General features: G+C 46.6%; 1 protein-coding gene across 1 annotated transcript; it reads left to right on the top strand.

Moving 5' to 3' along the window:
* The first annotated feature begins 1062 nt into the window (after nt 1-1062).
* EMP1 (epithelial membrane protein 1) lies at nt 1063-22865 on the top strand. The gene is made up of 5 exons (XM_069581275.1): nt 1063-1386; nt 17265-17377; nt 19385-19481; nt 19582-19722; nt 20623-22865. Exons 2-5 carry the CDS (start codon nt 17300-17302, stop codon nt 20787-20789), a joined length of 483 nt encoding a protein of 160 aa, XP_069437376.1. The 5' UTR covers nt 1063-1386; nt 17265-17299; the 3' UTR covers nt 20790-22865.
* The last annotated feature ends 243 nt before the right edge of the window (nt 22866-23108 follow it).

Here is a 23108-nt window from a genome sequence, read left to right as displayed (position 1 = left end):
CCCTGTGCTCTAAACAGAGTGCTAGTGCATGGCTATGTGCAAATATATAGGCTGGATCAGTAAGTTCTAGAAGAATAGTTTGAATTGAAATAAGTTGTCATGATACAGTAGAGAACAGCAGAAATGGAGTTGCTTTGGGTGTGGCTGATCTGTGACTCAGCTGCTCCTGCTAATTTGCTGTTCTCCTTGGATCAGTTACTTCACCTCTCTGGGCCTGGGTTCCATCTTCAGTAAAATACTAATTCTAGTTAATATTTATCAAGGGCTTATTAGGTGCTACGCATGCGATAAGCTCTCTACACGTATTTCTCACCATAACTCCATGAGAGGTACTATCTACCACATTTACACCCCAGGAAATACAGGCATACAGTCACGTGGCTAAGTGGAGAGCAGCCGGACTCTGGGCTCCAGCGGATGCCTGGCCTTGGGGTGACATGACTTCTAAAGGCCCCTCCCGGCTCTGGTGCTGAGTGAGAGAGGAGTGGGACAGGGAGATGGCTGGGACAATTATGCACGAGGTGCTCAATTGTGGAGCAAGGTCCAGGTGATTATTACTTAGAGATCAGAGAGCAAAGTCCTTAACTAGACGACTTCCTCCTGACTACTGTGAATGTGAGAAGCCCTGCTGGGCATTCCTGGAGCCTAATCACAGGGCTGTTCAGCCAGCCCTCCATCATTCAGAGACAGGTTTCCGAGGGCTCCTGGTGTGTTCCCTTTTTCACCCCTGCCCATCCCCAGGACAGTGTCCAGGGTCAGGCAGGGAAGTAATCAGAAGTCAACCTGATCATTCCTGACCGTGAGCTGCTGTGGATGTGTTTGATGGGAGAGGAATAATGGCACATTTGTGGGATGATTAGCTGGGATGTCAGTGGGCAGAGCACTACAGTCCCCCTATTCCTGCCCCCACCAGATAAAAGTGTGGGCTGATCACCTGTGTTTTACTTGTATCCATGGCAACCCACTCTCTATGGTGAGGAGGACTGGGCTTCGGTAAACAGATCTGTTTGTGTGACTCCTGTTGCCCATTTGAAGCCATGTCACTCCTTTTTCCACTGTGGTCTCTGTGTCTGAGTCACAGGGAGCCTAAACTGGCTTCTCTGAATTGATGGCTCCCTCCCAGCCTGTCTTGACTGCCTGCCAACTGAGCAGGGCGTAGCTTACCAACACTTTTTTTTTTTTTTTAAGCCGGACTGATTCATAGAAACTCCTTTAAAACAGTAAAAAGAAACCGCCCATCACACACCCCAGCACACCAGCTCAGGAAACTTATAACCTCGAGAGGCCAGCCCTCTGCTCACTGTGGTCACAAACCTCCAGGAGAGCGGACGCCTGCCACCAGCTCCTGCCACTCAGGGCGCCTCGGTTTGGTGACCGGACCCTCAGGTAGGACAGTTCCCGACACTGCTGGGAAGCAGTGAACCAGAGAACTTTCCTTGCTTCCCACTGCTCTCCTCCTTCTGACCTTACTGAAGCTTTTTCTTATTTCCTGTGCTATTTCTCTAGGACTCCTTGAATTGAGTCTTTCAAGCTTTTCAGCTAAAAGTAGGCATTGATACAACTCTTTCCCTTAAGGTTCAGTAAAATCTAGTTTCACGGGGGCCCCAGGGTTGGGGCAATCAGTCTGTCTGGGCCGTGATTATGTCTTGCAGGAACGGGGTTCTTGTTCTGAAAGTGTGTTGGGAGCAGGGACTTTTGGAACATGAGAGGATAGCGTTTGCTTTCTGGAGGAAACCCGACGTACCTTTGAAACCAGACTGCACCGTGGGCTGCTTGCCAGACTTTGTCAACTGCTCTGCTGTGATTTAAATTGCTCAGGACTTGAGTTGTTTCTCTGCTTGCCAGTCTTTTGGGGGTGAGGGTGGGTAGCATCTGCTTTTCAGTTTATTTTCCTGGTGGATTTTATGCGGCTGTCCTTTAGCTTGTGCATTCACTTTTGTTAAAGAATAAATGTTTGTTCTTTTCTTTTATTTTCTTTCCACGGGATAGGAGGAGAGCAGGGTGGGCTTGTTTAAAGAAAACCGTTAGAGGGAGAGAGGGAGGGAGAAAGAGGAAACTTTCTCTCTTTAAGTTTGAAATGTAATGCAGGAGGGGGCTCCTGGTGCCTGATGAGGATTTCAGAGCTCTCTCCTGGGCCAGATGTGGAGGGTGGGGTCTCAGGGAAAAGTTGGGTTTGGAGGGCAGGGTGGGGTTGGGGGAACTTCATCTGTTCTTATTTAAAATAAAACAAAACTCTGCATCACTTTATGCTTTTATCCCAGAAGCTGCCAAGTTCGGTGCAGAGCAAAAAGACAGCCTATCAGAAATATTAAAATAATTTTTATTTTCTTAGGTAGATGTGAGGTGTTTTTTTTTTTTTTCTCCTGCATGCCAGGCAGTGATTGTTTTGGAACATTCAACTTCTCACTCTTTCCAAAACATGGCCGTACAAACGCAAACACTTGTGCTAATCATGAAAGGATCTGGAAAAGGAAGAAGGGTGATTTCTATTTGCTTTTTCTTTTCAAGGTTAGCATGTTGGTTGGCTGAGGTGTGGCCCATTTCAACATAGATACTGGTGTATCTCCCTGCCCTGCCACCCCACTCTGCACAGAAGACGAGGAGAATGACAGGATACAGCTTGTCTGATGAAATTAAGCTTTTCTTTAGAAATGTGGTTCGTTGGAAGAGAAGATTCAAACATAATCAGCCTGGATCCAGGCAAGGTGCCTGCTAAAGTTGCCCTCCAGGGGACGATTCAGTTAGTACAAGGGCAACTTTTTAAGGTGCAGGGGACTCCCACCTTTGCTTGAAGTGTTGATTATTTCTAGATTACATCGACCTGGATTGGGGAGGCCATTGTCATTAATGGTATCCTGAGAAGCTAGAAACAAATCTTTGAGCCTATGCAGGCTGAAACTAGTAAGAAAGATTTAACCAGTCAGGAAACAGAAAACACTGACAACTGTGGGCACGTAAACTGTCCTGAATCTCACTGTTTGTACGGTGTCTCACTTTACGCTGGAGTTTTATGCAGAGAAAGGTGTGCTGTGTGTTACTGCTTGGAGTTTAAGGGCAATTTAAAACATGCTGTTCTTATTCCTGCTTTCCCATCTTCCTCCAACAATTAGTGAGAGAGTTCCTTGGCTGTGGGTTTTTTTCTAGATTTCAGCTATGTATGCTCGACAAGACTGGACCGGGAGTTCTTTTCTTTTTTTTTCCTGCTACTGTCTCCCACCCTCGGGGGTGGATTGAATTCCACCCCAGACTCTGAGGACTGAGACAGGGGTTGGGGGCAGACCGGCAGGATGTCTGGTCTAGCGTCCTGGTCTGAGGATGCCCCAGATTTTACATTGTTTGAGGATACAAAACTGTCCTGGGAGTTGGCAGGAGGCCTTCGAGGACCAACCCAGGGCAGATCACATCCCAGGGCAGATGGTGGCTCCCTGCCAGGAGGGGAAGAGAGGTCCTCAGGTCTCAGAGGGGAAGAGACGTCCCTTCCACAGACCATGGAAAAGACTGGGACTGTCTCCTCTCTTCCTGCTCCCCTGCTAGGCCAGACTTGGCCCGTCCAGTTCCCATAGACATCCAGACTCTGGGGGATCGAGGGAAGGAGCTCCATAGAGCCCACCCTGGGGATGCAGACCGTCTTTGCTTGGCTGTGTGGCTCTGGGGGTTTCAGCTGGTACCTGGACCCACTGGGACCAGTGGAGAGAAAGCAGCCAGTGCCTCAGAAGGCTGAGAGATGAACCCAAAGGGCTTCTCTGTAGGCGCCTCAGCATCAGATAGGGAATATATCTGAAAAACGGCCTCAGAAAAAGGCACAGGGCAAATATAGTTACGTGTCATCATTGATTTGTGCGTGGAGTTTGGTGCAGATCTTGGAGGTCAACCTGCCATAGGCAGAAATCTTATTTTCATACCACCTTGGATGGATGAGTGTTTTATACTTTCCTACAATTTCCAGAGAAGGGACTTGGCACCTTAGAGAGTACTTCCATGCCCACCCCGCTTCACTGGACAACTCTCATAGCTAGAGTTTCTTAGATCTGGCAAAATTAGCTTCTCTATAACTTGTATACTTTCTTCCAAGTTCTCCAGTCCTGAAAATATCTATTCCATTTTTGCTGTTGCTGTTGATCCATCCAATGCTCCTTATCTTCTAGACACTTGACTCTTATTTAGTATTTGATGGATATAACTTGATAGATCTGTGCTGCTGTTATTATTATTATGACCACCCAAACTCCAGTACTTTGGGCACCTTATGCGAAGTAGTTGACTCATTGGAAAAGACTCTGATGCTGGGAGGGATTGGGGGCAGGAGGAGAAGGGGGCAACAGAGGATGAGTTGGCTGGATGGCATCACTGACTCGATGGACGTGAGTCTGAGTGAACTCTGGGAATTGGTGATGGACAGGGAGGCCTGGCGTGCTGCAATTCATGGGGTCACAAAGAGTTGGACACGACTGAGCGACTAAGCTGAACTGAACTGAAGATTCAGAGAGAGCAGAGAACCTTGTTGAAGTTTTGAGGCTATGTACATACTCATCCCTACCCAGGTGATCTGATTCTGAGGTCTCTTTTTTCCTAAGCAAAGCGTGTGGTTTCTTCTTGAACTGACTGCATACACAGCTGCCTAGCACAAAAGCCCAGAGCCACCTGAGACTCTCAGATATATGTACTCAGAGGGATACCCGGTGACAACCACGAGGCCATGGTTAAATCAATGCAATGCCAGAGACGCAGGCATCAAACTTGGCTTTGTGGGGCTGGTCCCTTTACTTGGTCTGTAGTTCATGGAGCCCACGCCTTGCCACTGTTACTTCCTGTAATGGTAAGTACAGCAACAGGCTGCCAGTCAACATAACCTCGGTCTGATTGCCGGCAGGCAATCTGGATGTCCAGCTCCTTGGAAAGGGCTCATAATCCTTAAGTAGTGTAGAACTGGAATTTTCTGACCATAAACTTCCCTTTTCCCATACTCCTTTCAGTTGTGCCCAGATGACCCTGGATTCCTATTTAGTAACCAAGGGAGCTGAAATACGCTTCTAATTAGGAGTTTGCTTGGATTCCCAATACCCTATACCCCATACACACAAGTCTCAAAACCACACTAAGTAACACTTCAGTTACAAGTCATTTTTCTCAGTTTAACTGGGAAATCTGCTGAAACTGAACCACAAAGATGGAAACAGAAGCCCATGTGGGGATTGCTGCTTCTCTCTCTTCATTTTAATCACAACATCTGGATCCACCTCTCCTTTTCTGCGGGCCTCCCTGGTGGCTCAGAGGTTAAAGCCTGCAATGCGGGAGACCCGGGTTCGATCCCTGGGTCAGGAAGATCCCCTGGAGAAGGAAATGGCAACCCACTCCACTATTCTTGCCTGGAGAATCCCATGGATGGAGGAGCCTGGTGGACTACAGTCCATGGGGTCGCAGAGAGCTGGACATGACTGAGCGACTTCAATTTCCTTCTTTCCTTCTCTGCTGTGGAAATGGCATTTCTCTGGAACCAAATTGGACTCCTCTACTGGTGCCCCTGGCCTTACTGAGGATGTGGCAGTTTTCATATTTCCCAGGCCTGTTTCATGAATTCTCTCTTCCAATGGGGTAATTAAAATTGAGAACCTGCTAGGCTTGGGTTGAAATTGGTGGCTGGAACCCTCTGGTAGGTGCAAGATGGCTAAATAGGAGGCTTGAGGGGCTTGGTCTTGTTCTGAATCTGCCATGTGATGTGGGCAGAACATTTGCCTTCTCAAGAGAGGGAACGGACCCTTGTGGCCCTGAGACCCTATTGTTCTAAGATCCGATAGTTCCTGTTGGGAGAAGTCCCGTGGGTTATGCCAACAGCAAGTTTAATGCATAAACACTGGTAGGAAAGTGAAATGATGTAACATGTCTGCTTGGAAACAGGAGGATGGAGGACCCAGGTGGACTCCTCTGCTTCATCCACTTGAGATTCTCCAAGTACAGATGTCCGCGGGCTTTACCACTGGGTAGCAGTGAGCATTCACCCAGCTCTCGGAAGGAAAGAAAGAGGTTTGATTTATGAAACCTGAGCAGTGCCTAGTTAGCGAAGATTTGCGGGGACATTGACAACAGCAAGTGATCCACCAATGAACCCAGACCAGGCTCCAGAGACAGAGACACAAAGGTGGTTCTGGGAAAGGAGCCTCACCTTCTTTTCAAGGAGGGTGTGGCCAAAAGGTGTGGATGGGAATGGATGGGGAGCTGGGCTTGGAGGAGGAAAGGGGAGGTGCCAGGAGGAAAGGGGTCGGGAGCAAAGGAACTGCCTGAGGTTTCTTAGACCTGTTGAGAGAGGGGGGCAGATGGAAAGGCCTAGAAGAGGGAGAAGAATTGAAGCTTGCAAACTGGTGCTGGAGGACTCTTGAGAGCCCCTTGGACTGCAAGGAGATCAAACCAGTCAATCTTAAAGGAAATCAGTCCTGAATATTCATTGGAAGGACTGATGCTGAAGCTGAAGCTCCAGTACTCTGGCCACCTGATTCGAAGAACTGACTCACTGGAAAAGATTCTGATGCTGGGAAAGATTGAGGGCAGGAGGAAAAGGGGGCAACAGAGGATGAGATGGTTGAGCGGCATCACCGACTCAATGGACTTGAATTTGAGCAAACTCTGGGAGATGGTGAAGGACAGGGAAGCTTGGCATGCTGCTGTTCATGGAGTCTCAAAGAGTTGGACAGGACTTAGAGATTGAACAACACTAAGAGGGAGAAACTGAAAAGAGGAAGCCAGGGAGAGGGCGAAAGAAGAGGGCAGAAATGTGAAGATGCTGTCCCCCTGACTCCCTCCCCTCTGAGTTGGGAACCACCCACCCTCAATGTCAGGATAGTCCTTGGGGCCAAGAATTTCGTTCTTTGTCTCACCTCTTCTTTCCTCCGCTGTGAAGAACCTTCTGTTGTTAAGGAGGCAATATTAGAATTTCTATGGATTACTTGTGCAGTGGTCGTCTTTCCCTGGGGACATTTTTTTTTTTTTTTCCCTTTCCAGAAGGGTCAGGTCAGGACTGACAGCAGAATGAGGTCCTTGATACTTTGATGTCTTCTTTCAAATAATCAAAGAACCCTGCCTGGGAGGCTGGATGCTGGGAGCTGGGGAGAGGTTGTAGAGGTCAGGCCAGCCAGGTGTGTCCACATTCTAACGAAGCTGAGACCTCAAGCTTCCCTTGGCTGGCTGGGCTTCACTGCTGGGGAGGGGGCCTTGTGCTGTGGGTGGGGGCTGGGGTGGATGTTTGAAGCTCCTCTGGGGCCAGCAGTGCTGGCAGGGTGGGCTGTTTCGGCTTGGGCTGTTTCTGCTGGTGGATCTTCTCAGCAACTCAGTAGGAAGAAGCAGTGACCCTCCAAAGGCCCTTTGTTTATTTCCAGTGGCATCACTTTGGAGAGTCTGTGCTGACCCTCTGATTAACTAGGAGGGGTTGGAGAGACAGAATGAAGCAATAGATCTGAGAAGTTCTAGAATTCTGCCAGAAGTAGGAAAGAAGCTATGCTGCAGTGGGGAAAGCCTGGCCCAGAAGATGCGAGGGAGTGGGTTTCATCCCGATTCTGCTTTCACTCTGGAGACTCGCTTCCCCACTTTTGTCAAGGAACTGGACTGATTAACTTCAACCCTGCTAAGCCTCTAAACAACCAACTGCCTGCAGAAAGAGCCACAGGCCCACAGCCCACGCCAGGCACCGGAGTGCCCCTGGCTACACCCGCATCTGTCCCTGGGGGCCCCACTACCTCCCAGACTACAGCCTGCTGGTTGAAGCCTGTTGCCGCCACCTACTGTCAGACCCGCCCAAGCGCCATCCCGCTCCCCCCCCCAACCCCCATAGCCCCGGGCTGGGCCACACCTTGAGTTTCTTCCAGAACCCTAGTTATTATCTTGGCAGTCTGTCTATCGGAGACTTTCTGGCCGCCAGAACACTCCTCTTTTGTCAGCAGTAGAAGACAGCGAAGGTTCCATCCTTGCCTTGGGGACATCGCCTGATGGCCTGACCAGCTGTGGTCTGGGGGCGGAGGCTGGCCTAGGTCACCCCACCCAGGTCTGGCCTTGGCCTTGGCAGCTGTCACCCAGCCCCAGCCCTTCCCCGGACACAAAAGAGGACAAGGGGAAACCAGAGAGAGAGAGAGAGAGAGAGAGAGAGAGAGGTTTTTCTCTCTGGGAACATTTGCCAAAACAAGATTCAAGCTGCTTGTTTGCTTTTAGCAGAGTTGCTGGCCCTCGGATTCTGCCTGAGAAGTTTCAAGCACATTTCACTGGGTTAAGTTTCTCCGGATTCATAAATGAACAAGAGAAATAACCAGCAGCCATGCAGCCTTTGCTGTGTATCAGGCACGGGCCGTTTGGTCCTCACGCTAAGGCTGTGAGGTATGCAGATGACAGTTAAAAGGGGCTGGGGTTACCACGATGTATGCTTCAAGTAGCTTACAATTTTATGTGCCAACTATACCCATTGAATCTGAACTTTTTTAAAAAAGGAGTGCAGTCAGGAGTCGCACCCAAAATTCATGGTTTTTTTTTTTTTTTTTTTCCTATTCACTACTCTGTCTCTCCAGGAGCTACTGTCCAGAGAGGATATGTCATTTTCCCAAAGTCAGAAGAGTCAGAATTTTGAAGCCAGGTTTTCAAAGAAGTGCTCTTTTTCTTTCTTTTTGGTTCCCCTTAAAGAACACGCTTGTCCCACTACCTCACCTCCACTTTCTTATCCCTAACTATGTGAGAATCATGCCAATCTACACCAGGGCCAGATAAGCACCACCCTTTCTATAACATACGCTGTTTGCAGGTGGGAGGTGCAGTTCCCTCACCTCCTGGATGATGAAAAACAAAATAGTTGTTTTCTTTGGAGCATGTAGATTCCTGTTGCTTTTGCTGCTTGACTGCTGACGTTTCTCCTGGTCATAAAAAAAACTGCCCCACATTTGAAAAAAGAAAAAAGAAAAACAGACCCCCCAGTATGAGTGTACACAGTGAAGTACAGCCCGAAGTTCTTTCTTGCCACACCAAACATCCAGACATCCAGAAGCAGGAGGAGATGGTGCTTTAGGATTCTTTCTTTCCACGTGTTTCCCACGGATAAATTAACGCCCCCCCATTCCCCACCCTCATGTAAAAACAATATTTAGAATGGAAAAGTACACTTGATATAAAACAACAAGAACAATGGTCAGAAAACCTCATCCAAGGTCTCATTCACTGAGCCTGTCTTTAATCCCAGCCTTTTCCTCCTGCGGATACATCCTCTCCGGCTGCTCCCCAAAGACAGTATTTCCTCTTCTGCTTTTGCGTTCAGTGCATATTAATTTTGCCAACCCACATGATCCTCAGTGGGAAATAAACACATCAAAACAAACCAACAACAGCAAAATGATCCTGACGCGTAGAGGACAGAAAGGCATCAGTGCCACCACCCCGCGCCGTGTTCCTAGGAGGAACACAGCTGCAGTTTTGGGTGTGACGCCAAGGAGGACGGTCAGATGGGGGCTGACTCATGGAGATCGTACGACTGGGAGTGGCTCTGCCTCTCATCTTGTGCTTTGGAGAAAGCCTTGTGTCTTGGTCTGAGAAAGCCTTCTTCAAAGTCTGCAGTTATCCAGAGATGGGAATTTCACTGAAAGCATCAATGGACAAAAAGACAGAGTCTGTCCGGCAGTCGGGTCTTCTCAGGACTGTGTTATGATTTACTTGAGATTGGGCGATCTCTGGCTAATAGCCTGATAACCTGGAAGTTCTGCTGGCAAAGTGACCACTTCAGAAAAATGCTGTTAACGAAGCATTAGACAAAGGGCAAAAGTAGGATAGAGGTAGTCATTGCCAAGAGCCGCCCCTAATACATTCTCAGGACCTTTCTGATGAAAGAGTGGGGAAATTTTTGTTGATAGTGAGTTACCCGTGACTGGAGAAGTTTAAGCATGATTTAGGTAGTTCCTGGTTATAGATTTGTAGATGAGTTTCATGTTCTGGGGAGGGATTTTAAAGCCTCCTTTCAGTCCAGAGTTTCTGTAATTGAAAGAAATAGATAGGAAAGTCAAATCTGTAGATAAAATAGTATTTAGAAGTTTAAGATTTTTTTCTTTGCATTGACCTGTTTCTCCTTGAATAAGAGGGAACACACATATAACCTTGCATATTCAAATGTCAAAGATACTCAGGGAATATTCTCAGAGTTCGCATATAGTAAGATGTTCAATACATATTGTTGTTCAGTCTCTAAGTTGTGTCCGACCCTTTGCAACCCCATAGACTGCAGCTCGCCAGGCTTCCCTGTCCTTCACTATCTCATCCTGTCATCCGCTTCTCCTCCTGCCCTCAATATTTCCCAGCATCAGGGTATAGAAATAATTTCTAAAAATAACACGGGACTAAAATTCACCTAGATTAAAAAAAGTAGGGGGGCATCATTTTCTCTCAAGAATTCTGTTGTTTATTATGAAGACTTCAGTTATCTTGACATTCATTGTTTTTCTACAGGGAAGAAAATATTGCCTTTCTTGATTCTTTTATTTGCTGGCTGAACAGATAATTGCCACATGTCATAGAAAAGATTCTCCTTTCAGAAACTTAGAATCTTGGGGGTTGGGGAGCCAAACATTTCCACAGATAATTCTGTTACCAGGTGGGCTACCACTAATGATTTTAATAACAGGAGAAAAATGACTGCTTTTGACCTCTGTATCAGGGAAATCTTCCTAGAGGAGGCAGAATTTAAACTTCCTTGAAAACAGTGTGATAGTTAACTGGAGGAAGGCTATAAAAACAGACCTTTAAAAAAAACTTGTTTTTAATCCTAGGATTTAAACTTCCTAGGATTCCCAGGGCCAGTGTGGAGCCTCTTTCCTGATTGGTGGTGGGGTGGTGGTGTGTCTGGAGGATCTGAGAAGAGGAGTGACCTGGTCAGATAACCCAGTGGTACTGAGGATATACTTAAGAGGGAGGGTCAGAAAGAGGATCATAGGAGAGGCGGGTGGTCCCCAGCTAGACAGTGACAGTGTGAGTGGCAAGTAAGGATGCGCAGGAGACAAGTACTGGAGGAAGCATGCGTGACCTGACGGTGTTATTTTCGGCAGTAAAAACCTGGGATGAGAGCAAGGAGCAATGCGGACTTCGGCAGCGGGTCACTATTGCTCCTGCCTCCCCAGAAAAGTCTGGGCTGTCTTGGCTGCCAGGGAAATGACTAAACTGTCTTCTGGCTCTCGAGACAGATCCACGTGCTTCTCAGAAAGTTATCTTGTGCCATCTGGTCGAGGATGCTTCCACTTTGCCTTTGTCTGGGAGACTCTCAACCCCTCCCAGTGAGTCACAGACATCTGAGCTCTGTGGACTGCACCCCCCCCACTCCCATCACTCACACAAGCCCCCGACTCCCTGTTTCTGCTCATGTGACACCCCCGGTCTCTGGCTAGTTCTTCAGTGACTCAAGCCCAGGATTTCCATCACTTCCTTTGCTGGAGAAGTAGGTCTTGGGGCTCTGTTCTGTTGTATTGCTTCCAATCCCTGTTCCTCAGACTACTCGAAGGCCCTGCTTTCCCCAGACTGTGGTGGCTGCTCAATAAACAGACAGACCCCAGGGTTCGGAAGAAGTTATCAGTCAGCAATCTGACCCCTGGCTTAGTGATCATGCCGAATTACCAACATCTTGACTGTCTGTCTAGAAGTCGATGATTCTCAATGTCTCTGCTGTGAGTTACCCATCAGAAAAGGAAAGGTGTCCACAGAGATCTGATTAATTTCTCATGGCTGTGCATGTGTGCTAAGTCGCTTCAGTCATGTCCAACCCTGTGCGACCCTATGGACTATAGCCCACCAGGCTCCTCTGTCCAGTATTCTCTAGCAAGAATACTGGATTGGGTTGCCATGCCCTCCTCCAGGGGATCTTCCTGACCCAGGGATGGAACCCTCAATTCTTGCATCTCTTGCACTGCAGGCAGATTCTTTGCCACTGTGTCACGAGGGAAGCCCTTCTCATGGGCAGACCACCCTGAAAGTGTTAGGTTGCCTGCAAAGGGTGAAGAAGCAATAGCAGGCAGCCTCAGGGCTTTGTTCCTCTGTTTCTTTCATTTTGTGGGAGGAGATAAGAAACCAATAAATATTGAAATGGAGGGAGCCAGCTAGAGAGGGCTGTCAGCCCTTCCCCTACATCAGTTGGGCATTTACAGCTCCAGTCACCAGCAAGCATAATCTTCAGGTTGTTTCACTAACTGCAATGAATGTCCTATTAGCAAAGATCTTCTTCCAGATTTGGAATGGTCAGTGGCTGTGAGGCTTGTATCAGGGACAGGAGTGTAAAGAGACCGCTGCCCTACTGTGGTCTGAGTGATGTGGGAAGGAAAGGGGAAGTGTGGTCAGGAACAAGGATGGCGGTGGAGGAAAGAGAACTGGTGGCCTGTCGATTAGGGCACAGAGAGGAACAGGAAAGGGATAACGAGAGCCTGTGTGTAGCTCGAAGTGGCTAACCTCCATTTATCTTGACAGTCACTTCTCTGCTACCATCAGCATTCATGCCTCCAATACTTTTCTCAGTTTCCCACCCAGCCCCATGGAGCCCTGATCAACCCTGTCCCGTGTCTATTGGGTGGGTGAGGGTGAAGGGGGATCCTACCCTGCTTCCAGTGGGGGGGCCTGTTTCTGGCACCCTGTATAGAACAGTCAGTGGACATCCTATCCCTTGAGAATGCTGTGGATTCAGTAGCTCTGGTGGCCTGGGTCCAACTCCAAGCACCACAAATAACGTTGTTATGGAAGCCCCGCCAGCAACATGATGAGCTTTGGGCCTGAGCTTCCATGCTCTACGAGGGGGTAGCTGTCTCTTAGAACTTCAAAAATGCCATGCTGTTTTCCGTTGCAGTCTGGAGCTCCCCAGCTAGGACAAAGTGTCTGCTTTCCACTGGAGAAGGCTTTTTCATTCTTAAAAAATTTATTTATTTTTAATTGAAGGATAATTGCTTTATAATATTGTGTTCGTTTCTGCCATTCATCAACTTGAATCAGCCATAGGTATACATATGTCCCCTCCCTTTTGAACCTCCCTAAAATGCTTCATTTCAAATGCTGTAAAATTATAATCCTTTAATTTCTAAATGTACAACTGCAATCTTTGATAATTATTACTCAAGAACAGTTATGTTTTATGAGTATTGTTCAATTGTTGTCACCAATAGAGCAACACGCAGACGCATCCATAGCATTTTGATGAGGTCAGAGAGAGAAATCAATGACAGCTTTAGTGAAACCTACTGCCAGGACAGAAAGCTGTAGCAGCCAATACTTCCAAAGATATAAATGCTGAGAAGTGGTCCCTTTTCAGTACTTTTATATGAAGCGAGATTCACATGAGGGCAGGGAATGAGGCTCTCAGAAAGCGGCCCTGCATGTGATGGGTGGGTAGATATCTCAAGAGCACCGGGTCCTCTATTATTTCTACCCAAACTCCTCTCCAGTTTGGTAGGTCTCGCCTCACCTGCCCAGTGTGTGGGCTTCCCAGGCGGTGCGGTGGTAAAGAATCCACCTGCCAATGCAGGAGATGCAAGAGTTCCATTCCGCGGTTGGGAAGATCCCTTGGAGGAGGAAAGGGCAACCCATTTCAGTATTCTTGTCTGGAGAATTCCCGTGGACAGAGGAGCCTGGTGGGCTAATGTCCATAGGATTGCAAAGAGTCAGACATGGATGAGCACACACACATGCTGGTCCCTAAAGATCTCAAGAATTACCTCCCATCTTCCCATCTAGGGGTTTCTCTGCTGGGAGAGGGGCAACCTATAGTATAGGGATAGACATTTAAGAAGATAGTTAATTCTGCTTCCAAATGTGTTGCGGAGGGCTACTGAAATTCAAGGAAGCCCTTCTAAGCTGACGATGGATGATCCCAATAAAACCTGGCAAATTTCAGGCAATGAAAAGATGGAGAAGCTACTACCTGTGTTATGTGATAGCTCCAGTAAACAGCTTCTACTTCTGGCTCGATACAACAGCCAAAAGCAGATAAAATTGTGTGTTCTGTGCACTAAGAACACTTGCTAATCCAAGGCATTTTGCTCCATTTTTGGGTGGAAAGATATAGTGTGATTCAGTTCAGTTCAGTTTCTCAGTCATGTCTGACTCTTTGTGACCTCATTGACTGAAGTACGCCAGGCTTCCCTGTCCATCACCAACTCCTGGAGCTTGCTCAAACTCATGTCCATCGAGTTGATGATAACATCTAACCAATTCGTCCTCTGTTGTCCCCTTCTCCTCCTGCCTTCAATCTGTCCCAGCATCAGGGTCTTTTCCAATGAGTCAGTTCTTTGCATCAGGTGGCCAAAGTATTGGAACTTCAGCTTCAGCATCAGTCCTTCCAATGAATATTCAGGACTGATTTCCTTTAAGAGTGACTGGTTGGATCTCCTTGCTATCCAAGGGACTCTCAAGAGTCTTCTCCAACACCACAGTTCAAAAACATCAATTCTTCAGTGTTCAGCTTTCTTTATGTTCCAACTCTCAAACCCATACGTGACTACTGGAAAAACCATGGTGTGATAACAGAAATCTAAATATCCTGAAAGGAAATTGCTATCTTGCTTGATCCCCTCACCCACTCCCGCCTGAACCTCACAGGGGAATGGTGATCAGGCAGGGTTGCGGTTTAGATAAGAAGTGAGAACTGGTGGGCAGGAACTCGGGTATGTGGAGTGATGGTGGTGGTGGTGAGGCACTGAACTAGCCAAGGGGGATGAGCAGGGTATTTGGAAAGCATGAATGTTCAAATTATCAAAATGGAGAGTGTGAGCAGGGGCAAAAAGAATCAGGCTCAACACTGGAGGGTTACAGAGCCGTCTAAGGAGACAGCGAATTCTGCTGGATCCCCAGCAGTGTGTCAGAAAGGAAACTCCTAACATTCCCCTTGACCTCATATAAGAGGCCTTGCTTGGTGTATTGTATTCCATCTCTGGCCCCTCAACCCCTATTAGGAGGAGGATGTTTGTCAATTAAGAGCAAAGGAAAAAAAAAAAGTAATTTCCACAGCCCAAGGAGGATTAAGCACAATCTCGTTATATAATGTTTTAATTCCTTGCATTCAGAGAATTAACTCAGGCCTGTTCCTTTCCCCGTGAGGGGTGGGATCAGGATCTAGTGATGGTGTGAGTCTGGGGGGAGTGGGGAGGGGACCAACACAGGGATGAGAAGAGTCAGTTTCTCCTCTTCATCCCCAAGGGTGGTCCCTAGTGGTCCCTCCCTGCAAGGAGCAAGGTTAGGTGTAGAGATAATTTCTAAGAGGACCAAAATGGTTTTATTCACACTGCCTGTGAACTGGATAGCGGGTATCCTATTGTTTCACATGGGGAAGCCTGGTGAACGGATGACTCAGTTGCCACTCAGTTTCATATAATAGCAATAACAATAACAGTAACAGTAACCCCATTAGTATCTGCCAAGCGCCAAGCACTGTGTTGGGAGTTCTCCATCTAGGATTAAATGTGACACTGTACGATGAGCATTGCAATCCCCACCTTTCATAGGAGGGAACTGACACCAGGAGGTCAAACAACTTTATGTGATTCTAACTCAACCTCTGTCTGATTCAAAAAATCTCCTTTCACTGTGCATTAAAGTCAAGCAGAAAATTGAGGAGGTGTGACTGAGGAGGTGTGCAAGGATCTGAGAAAAGCAAAAATGCACTGGAATGTATGGGGAGATTACGAATAACAGGCACAAAAGCTCTAAGGTCTGCCCTGAAGCCGAATGGTAAACATCATCATTCTGATCATTTGCAATTGGAGAAATTTCTACAGAAAGAGGCTGGGTGGTAGGGAAGTGCTTAGATGGCGAAGGAGGGCGGGAGTGGTTGGAATGGGTCAGGGTTGGCAGTGGAGGCCAGTGTCTGCCTTTCACTCTTGGCTTGTCAACAGCAACCTCCTCCCTCCCCCCACCAGAGTACAGTAGATCATTCTGGATTTGGAGTGCCTGATGAGGAAAGGGAGAGATCAAAAGCACTGGAAGTGTTGGAATGGTTGCATCCACGCTCTCCAATAAGTACCCTGTCTGAAGTGGAAGGGACTCAAGCTCAAAGCTTTAATTGAGGTGGAGGGAGCAAGACAGAAGTGGGACAGGTACTGGATGTTCATAGCCATCTCCTCCCTGGGAGGGGACAGCCACACGTCCACCCTCCCTAGGGTGTGAGTAATGTGAACCCTTTCCTTCTGAAGTTCCAGCCAGCCTGCACCACCTCTTAACTGTCTTGGGTGTGACAAAGCATTCCTGCCACTGCCATCAATCAAAATAGCCGCCCCCTCACGCATCCTTCACACTTCCATTATGTTCTAGGTTTGATGATCCATGGGCTCCCCTCATCACTTCTGAGATGATGACTGAATGCTTCCATTTACCCATGCGCATTCTTAATCTGTTGGTTTCCCATCCTCCCATCCACCATGTGATGGATGCATCTGCTGATGGGCTGTACTGAGTCCAGAAGGATTGGCGTTTGGGTAAATGTCACACACAAGCCAAAGGCACGTTTCATCCCTCCCGCTGCACCCAGCCCTCAGAACTGTCATATTGAGTTGCAGGAAATATAACCCTCTGCCCCCAGACCAAAAGCAGAGTCCCTACCATGATGTAGCCCAAAGACTCAGGTGCAACACAAGTCTTAAATATTCCATTGGTAGGTGATCAGACCATTAAACTGTAATTGGGTTGTTATAATTATTAAATATCAAACAGCATTATTATAGTGGAAGTTGTGGCTCTCACATTTTATATTTCATACGGGATCAAATTTATAGCTCATTTGGTCTCTGGGCATTGAGTAATAGCTGCTAGTCTTAGGAAGGCATCCGCTTCAATTAAAATCGCTTGGTGAGCAGTTTGATAGAAGTGTGGACAACTTCCCTAATGGAAAATGCAAATTTATATGACATTGTTGCATAGAGACCTGGAAATGACAGCTGTGAAAGGCCTTTTAAAAACCAAAGTCCTACTTTTCACCTGTACAATGCAAACAAAATAATTACAGTTACCATAAAATTTTTCTTGTTTTGAAACAGGCTGTATTAGAGGGATGAATATATAAATATCTGAGGTAGAATTTTCTTTCTGTTTAGATCTATATAAACAGATGAACAAGCACTTGGGGAACTGGGCTAACTAATTAGGTGTTGGCAGAAATTTATGGAATCATGATGATTTTTACTGTAACTCCTCTTGATTTTAGCAGAGAACCCACCCACAGGGGAAAGCTGATATAATGCATTGAATGAGAGAGTAACCTCTCCTTTTCTTTTCGTGTTCTCCTTTCTTTTCAGAGCTCCCTTCACCCTCAAGCCAACGAAAAGCCAAGATGTTGGTGTTACTGGCGAGTATCTTTGTGGTCCACATTGCCACCGTCATCATGTTATTTGTTTCTACCATTGCCAACGTGAGTCCTGTTCTGTTCATTCATTCATTTGGGAGTTATTTGAATATTTACACAAAGTGCTACAAAAGATGTTTAAGCCATTGTGAATTGACAGCTTAGTTGTGGAAAAAATTAAACACATACTTGCACTTCAAACAACTAAATATTAATAACAAGTGTCCAAATGAGTGATCTCGCCAGGTTGGAGAATACAGTGAGCCTTCTCGGGGGAGGTGGAGCTTGGAGGATGGGTAGATGGGTGGGGTTTCTCGCTGCTAGAGATGCAGAGTGAAAGGAACTTGGGAAGCATTCCAGGAGGTGTGCTCAGCCAGGGAGTACACGTGGGAGGGACAGGCTTTATTCAGGACATAATGAAGACACCATGTGGCAGGCCCAACTTCCTTCTGGGAACCTTGATTAGAAGGAGAAATGGGAGTGAGATGATGGATGAAATGCTTTGGTGGTCCGATCAACAAATACAAGTTCTGAGCAGAGAATAGCATGTGAGAGTGGAATTATGCAAGATTAACCTCGTTTGCCTGAATTAACTAAAAAAAAAAAAAAAAAAAAAGACAGACTGAAAACAGAGTAAGCCACAGGCTCTTCTCTCTGAATCTGGGGCTCCTCTGACCTCTAGTGGTAGTCTGCAGAGTCCAGTTTGCTTTTCTCAGAAAAAACAAAAACAAGACAACTCCTTGGACCTAAAAATCAAGGCCATGCATCACTAGATAAATAGATTTGATCCCGGAATCTCTGTGGGTCCTTGTTACAGTTGAAGGATAATGAGTTTTAAATTTCAGAGAAGAGTTTTGCCAATATCGGTGGGTACGATTCTAAGCAAGATTCAACGAAATTTCACCGTGATGACAGAGCCCTCGCTGTGTGGACGCCTCCAAACTTGAATTTAGCTGTTCTGTACACCCGCCCCCCACCAAGTCTCTCAGTTTACCAGGTCCAGTAAATGGCTCCAAACTGTCTTAGTGGATGCCCAGTGCTGAAATCTGAATTATCAGCCTCTAACATGGGGCCGAACACACAGCTGTTTATTAAATCAAGAACAGGCAGGCGATTGGACATCCCGGCCCTGCTTTTCCAGTAACTCGCATTTGAACAGACACTCTGTGTAGACAGGGCCGGGCATGTGTTTTTCATCCCAGAAGGATAACTGTTTCTCTTGGGCCTGGAAGGAGGGGGTGCTGGCACTGTGGTGAGCCTCAGTGAATAGATTTGGGTTGTTTTTCGACTTTCAGCTGCCCCCACAGGACAGGTCTGCCTGGACTATGTTATTATGAGATTACTTTTCACGTTGCGACAATCAAGGTTTATCCTTCTAGTTAGATGAGCGTGGCTTGTTGATCTCCCAGTCTCAAGGCTGTGTTCTTTGCTGCCCCTTATGTTTCTTACTTTTTTCCAGTTGAACATTTTTTCCTTAACTTTTTTCACCTTCTTTGCCAGGCCCTTTATTGGACACAGTCTTTGTAGGGTGTATGAATTGTACATCTTAAAAATCAATTTCCTCATGCACAGTTTCCATTTCTTAGAGCCTTAGAATGATTAAAAAACCAAAAACCAAAAAACCCCAATGGTTGAATTACGTCTTTCTTTTTTAAGTAATGAGAAATGGGAAGTCCAGAGAGTGAGGTAACTTCTCCTCGGTCGTACGTTCTTCTCTCTCTTTTTTTCCTTGGGACCTCTGTGACTTCAGTTTTAGCAAGACATTATTTCCACCTAGAGATGAGCTTCTTAGCTGTATTAATGGCTAAATATGGCATCTTGCATATATTTAGTCCCGACACAAGCTGATGGTTGTTTCTTTTACTTTCAAGCCAGGGAGTTAGTTTTTAAACAGATTTAAAAAAAATTTTTTTTAATTTGTATTGGACTGTAGTTGATTTACCATGCTGTGTTAGCTTGAGGTGTACAGCAAAGCAAATCAGTTATACATGTACATATATCCACTCTTTTTCAGGTTCTTTTCCCACCTAACAGAGTACTGAGAAGAGTTCCTTTATGTCTTTTTGATTTCAGGTCTGGGTGGTGTCAGATTTGAGAGCGGAATCAGTAGGTCTTTGGAAAAACTGTACCATTGGTGGCTGTGGTGACAACCTTTCCTACGCTGGTGAAGGTATGTGCAAAGATATTGTACCTAGCGCCCTTGAGGAATGGCCAGCCCCTTGGGGGCTGGGTAGCCTGACGTCCTCACTCCCCCTGCTCTCTGTCCGTAGATGCCCTCAAGGCTGTGCAGGCCTTCATGATCCTGTCTATCATATTCTCCGTCATCTCCCTTGTGGTCTTCGTGTTCCAGCTCTTCACCATGGAGAAAGGCAACCGCTTCTTCCTCTCCGGGGCCACCTTGCTGGTGTGCTGTGAGTATCAGCTTACTCAGAAAAAGCTTTCCTGTAGATCTTACCATGGGGGCTGTCAGTGGCGTGGACAGTTGAGCACTAGGGGCAGTGAAACTGCCTTGTACAATTTACTGGCTTGGTTATTTGTGCTCTTGGGGAGAACCCCTGATAGCCACTTGAAGTAAGAACCCTCATCAGCTTCACTGTTTAAACCTGGGGCTCCTGGGCAGATACCAAGGAGCCGGGGTCTGCCCAGCTGTAGTGCTTGTATGGGGTCGTGCTCAGTTGTGTCCGACTCCATGACCCCATGGACTGTAGCATGCCAGGCTCCTCTGTCCATGGGATTTTCCAGACAAGAATACTGGAGGGGGCTGCCATTTCCTCCTCCAGGGGATATTCCTGACCCAGCGATTGAACCTGTGTCTCCTGCACTGGCAGGTGGATTCTTTACCACTGAGCGACCTGGGAAGCCAGAGCTTGTATTCAAGACAGTTGAAGGGGCAGGCCATGTGGGAGTCCTCAGATAGTGAAATTGCTGATGGCCATTCCCTCTCTCCCAATACACGCAGTCTGATGGAAGGTGTGTTCTTTTGCATCCCCCCAGGGCAGCCTGTCCTAGTGTGCTGGGGTCTAGATGGGAAGGCCAGTGGAGAGGAGTGGGGAAGACCAGAGGAGCTGTGTTTTACTTCACAGCCATACAAACCAGTACAGGTGTGAGAACTCAGACACCAATGGTACAGCAACATCACCATCAAGCCTGGTTCAGGGCCAATCAACAGAACCACCGCTGGGGTCCAAACTTCAGATTTCGTTTTCCCATCACCCACGAGGAACATAGGATCTTTCTAAAGTTATAAATCTTTTTCTCGCTTTGAATGTTAAGAAACCAAACCAACAGTGAATCATTTCTCCCCACTGCAGGGCTGTGCGTCATGGTGGGGGCCTCCATCTACACTCATCACTATGCCAACAGCTCTAAAAACGGTTATGAGAAGAGTCACCACGGTTATTCCTTCATCCTGACCTGGATCTGCTTCTGCTTCAGCTTCATCGTCGGCATCCTTTATCTGGTCCTGAGAAAGAAATAAGGCTGAACACATTTACTGGGGACCTGGGGGGTGGGGAGGAGGGAGCCCTTGAATCTGGGAGGGGAGAGGAAGTTGCTAAGCAGGAAAAACCAGGAGAGGGAAGGGGGGGAGGGGATGGAAGGGGGGAGGGGCTGAAATCCAAACATGATGGAGGGGGTCCTGTACTGTCCAGCCCCTGCCCTGGGAGAAAGCCATTGGCTGGGACGGGTGCTCCCTGGATGTGGGCCAGGGGGCCTCCCTCCGGGCACTGGGCTTGGCCTCCAGCTGTTCTCCGTTACACACACTGCCTGGGGTCCCAGCAGCTGCCACATCACTGGCTCCACTTCCGAGGGTGAATTCAGTCTTCAGACTCACTGCACCCAGTTAACACAGCGGTACAGGTTCCGGCCAGGGCAGATATTGTTTTTGTGTGGAATAAGCCAAGCCTGGAAGCCACCCCGCCCTTCTGACCCAAAGCAAAACATCACCATGTGAAGGGCTCAAGGGAGGACTTTGGCCACTGTGCCAGGATCCTTCTTGTTAAGCAGAGATTTAACTCTGTGGTATTTGTGACAAAATGGGAAGAAGAGACATAGTGATTAAGGCCAAGTTGGTGGCTTAGCTAAATTGAGAAAGAAATTTTCACAGTGGAAGGCCTGGGGCATGGTCAGAACCCAGACCTGGCCTCACACAGCTGTCCCTTGTGGAGACCTCTTGCCGTGGACTTTGCTTGGTCTCTCGCTTAAAGCCAAGGCAGCACTCTGGAATTTCTGTAAAGCCACTAACAACCAATTCAGTGGTGGGAGCACCACACAAATTATGGGAAAAGGGGGCAGTCCTACAGCAGGATTATATTAGGGTTATGTTATTAGGAACCTCTCTCGGTGCAATCATGTTTAAGTATAAGATGTGAGAGAGATGGACATAGATCCTTGCAACTCAATCTGTTACTCTCCCCCTAAATTATACCCTTTTGAGGAAGTTTTATCTGATTAGCCAAGTTGGGGATCAGGGTTCAGAGATGGCTCTAGCTTTATGAGCTGAAGGGGTCGCCTATCAGAGGTTCTGCCTGTTCCACAATACGGATGAGGCAAGGCAATTTTGGAAGCTTCTTAAAACACATGCAAACCAAACTACACATCCTTGGGTGAAAGGTGCTATACAATTGTCAAGTATTAAGCATACTAGATTTCAGTCACAGTAAGAAGAGAGTGTCTGTACTTCCAGGAAAATAAGAAAATTTCTGTGAGAGAAATAAAAATGTAGGTGATGGGCAGATATTTTCTTTAAGGGAAAAGCAAAAACCCCTAAAAACTCTTGTGGTGCCCAGTCCGATGGTCATTGAGCTTCTCTGCTGCCACAAGAGTGTTTCTTTGTAGGACTTAGAAGTATGGTATTAGTATGGTAATCCTGGTTAAGCAGTCACTGCTCTGGCCTGGCGCAGGTATTTTTAAGCCATCTCAGATTCTGGCTAAAGGGTTTGTTTTGGTGGAAGACACTTCCTTTATCAATTTGAGAAGATCTACCCTAGGGAGAATCTGAGACATCTTGCCTACTTTTCTTCTTCTAGCTCCCCTTTCATTCCATTTCTTATATAGTTTTCCTTTAGGGGAGCTGTTATGCCACAATTGCTGGTATTTATATAAAAGGATTATTACTAAGTTTATTTCTTTATGTTCATTCTGGTTAGGGGAATGTGGAGGGTGGGCCACCAAATTATCTGGACTAGGGGTAAATGGGTTGGAAAGCAAAAAACTGTGGGATGATGAACTTTTTAATTATGATTTAATGATCATATGATTATAGAAGGCTGTCTTGAGTGCAGAGGCAGATTTGCGTATCAGATATATCCAAAAGAGATACTAGCACTGTGTTAAAAGGTTAAACTATGACTGGAGTGAACCATGTATTCCCTGGTCTTTTACTTTGTTTCTGTGCCATTTATGTCTCATGTAATTTGCATTACAGTGGTGGGTTGTTCTAGTACTGTATTTGGCTTCTTCTTTAATAGATTGATATTTCATATACTATAATTGTAAATATTTTGATACAAATGTTTATAACTCTAGGCATATAAAAACAGATTCTGATTCCCTATACTGTGTGGGTGTTTTCTTTCTAAAAATGTATGACATTTTCCCCTAATTAAGTTGTCAATCAGTTTGATTTGGACAACTTGGCATTTATCCGATGTAATAAGCTACTTTCTGGTAATGCATTAGGCATTTATACAATAACACTTTCAGACAACTGAATGTTACTATACTTTCATCTTGCTTTCATTAAGCCTTTTAAGCAAAAAACAAAAAAAAAAGAAAAGGAACTTCACAAACTATTAGA

Source organism: Ovis canadensis, chromosome 3 (genome assembly GCF_042477335.2).
Source record: "Ovis canadensis isolate MfBH-ARS-UI-01 breed Bighorn chromosome 3, ARS-UI_OviCan_v2, whole genome shotgun sequence".
Taxonomy (NCBI): Eukaryota; Metazoa; Chordata; class Mammalia; order Artiodactyla; family Bovidae; genus Ovis; species Ovis canadensis.
The sequence above is the reverse complement of the archived record's forward strand: the minus strand, read 5'-3'. Positions and strand labels throughout refer to the sequence as shown.

Coding starts and splice junctions, on each gene's coding strand:
- EMP1 (XM_069581275.1), top strand. CDS start 17,300: ATGTTGGTGTTACTGGCGAGTATCTTTGTGGTCCACATTGCCACCGTC. Junction 19,482..19,581: donor CCTTTCCTACGCTGGTGAAG/GTATGTGCAAAG, acceptor CTCTGTCCGTAG/ATGCCCTCAAGGCTGTGCAG. Junction 19,723..20,622: donor GGCCACCTTGCTGGTGTGCT/GTGAGTATCAGC, acceptor TCCCCACTGCAG/GGCTGTGCGTCATGGTGGGG.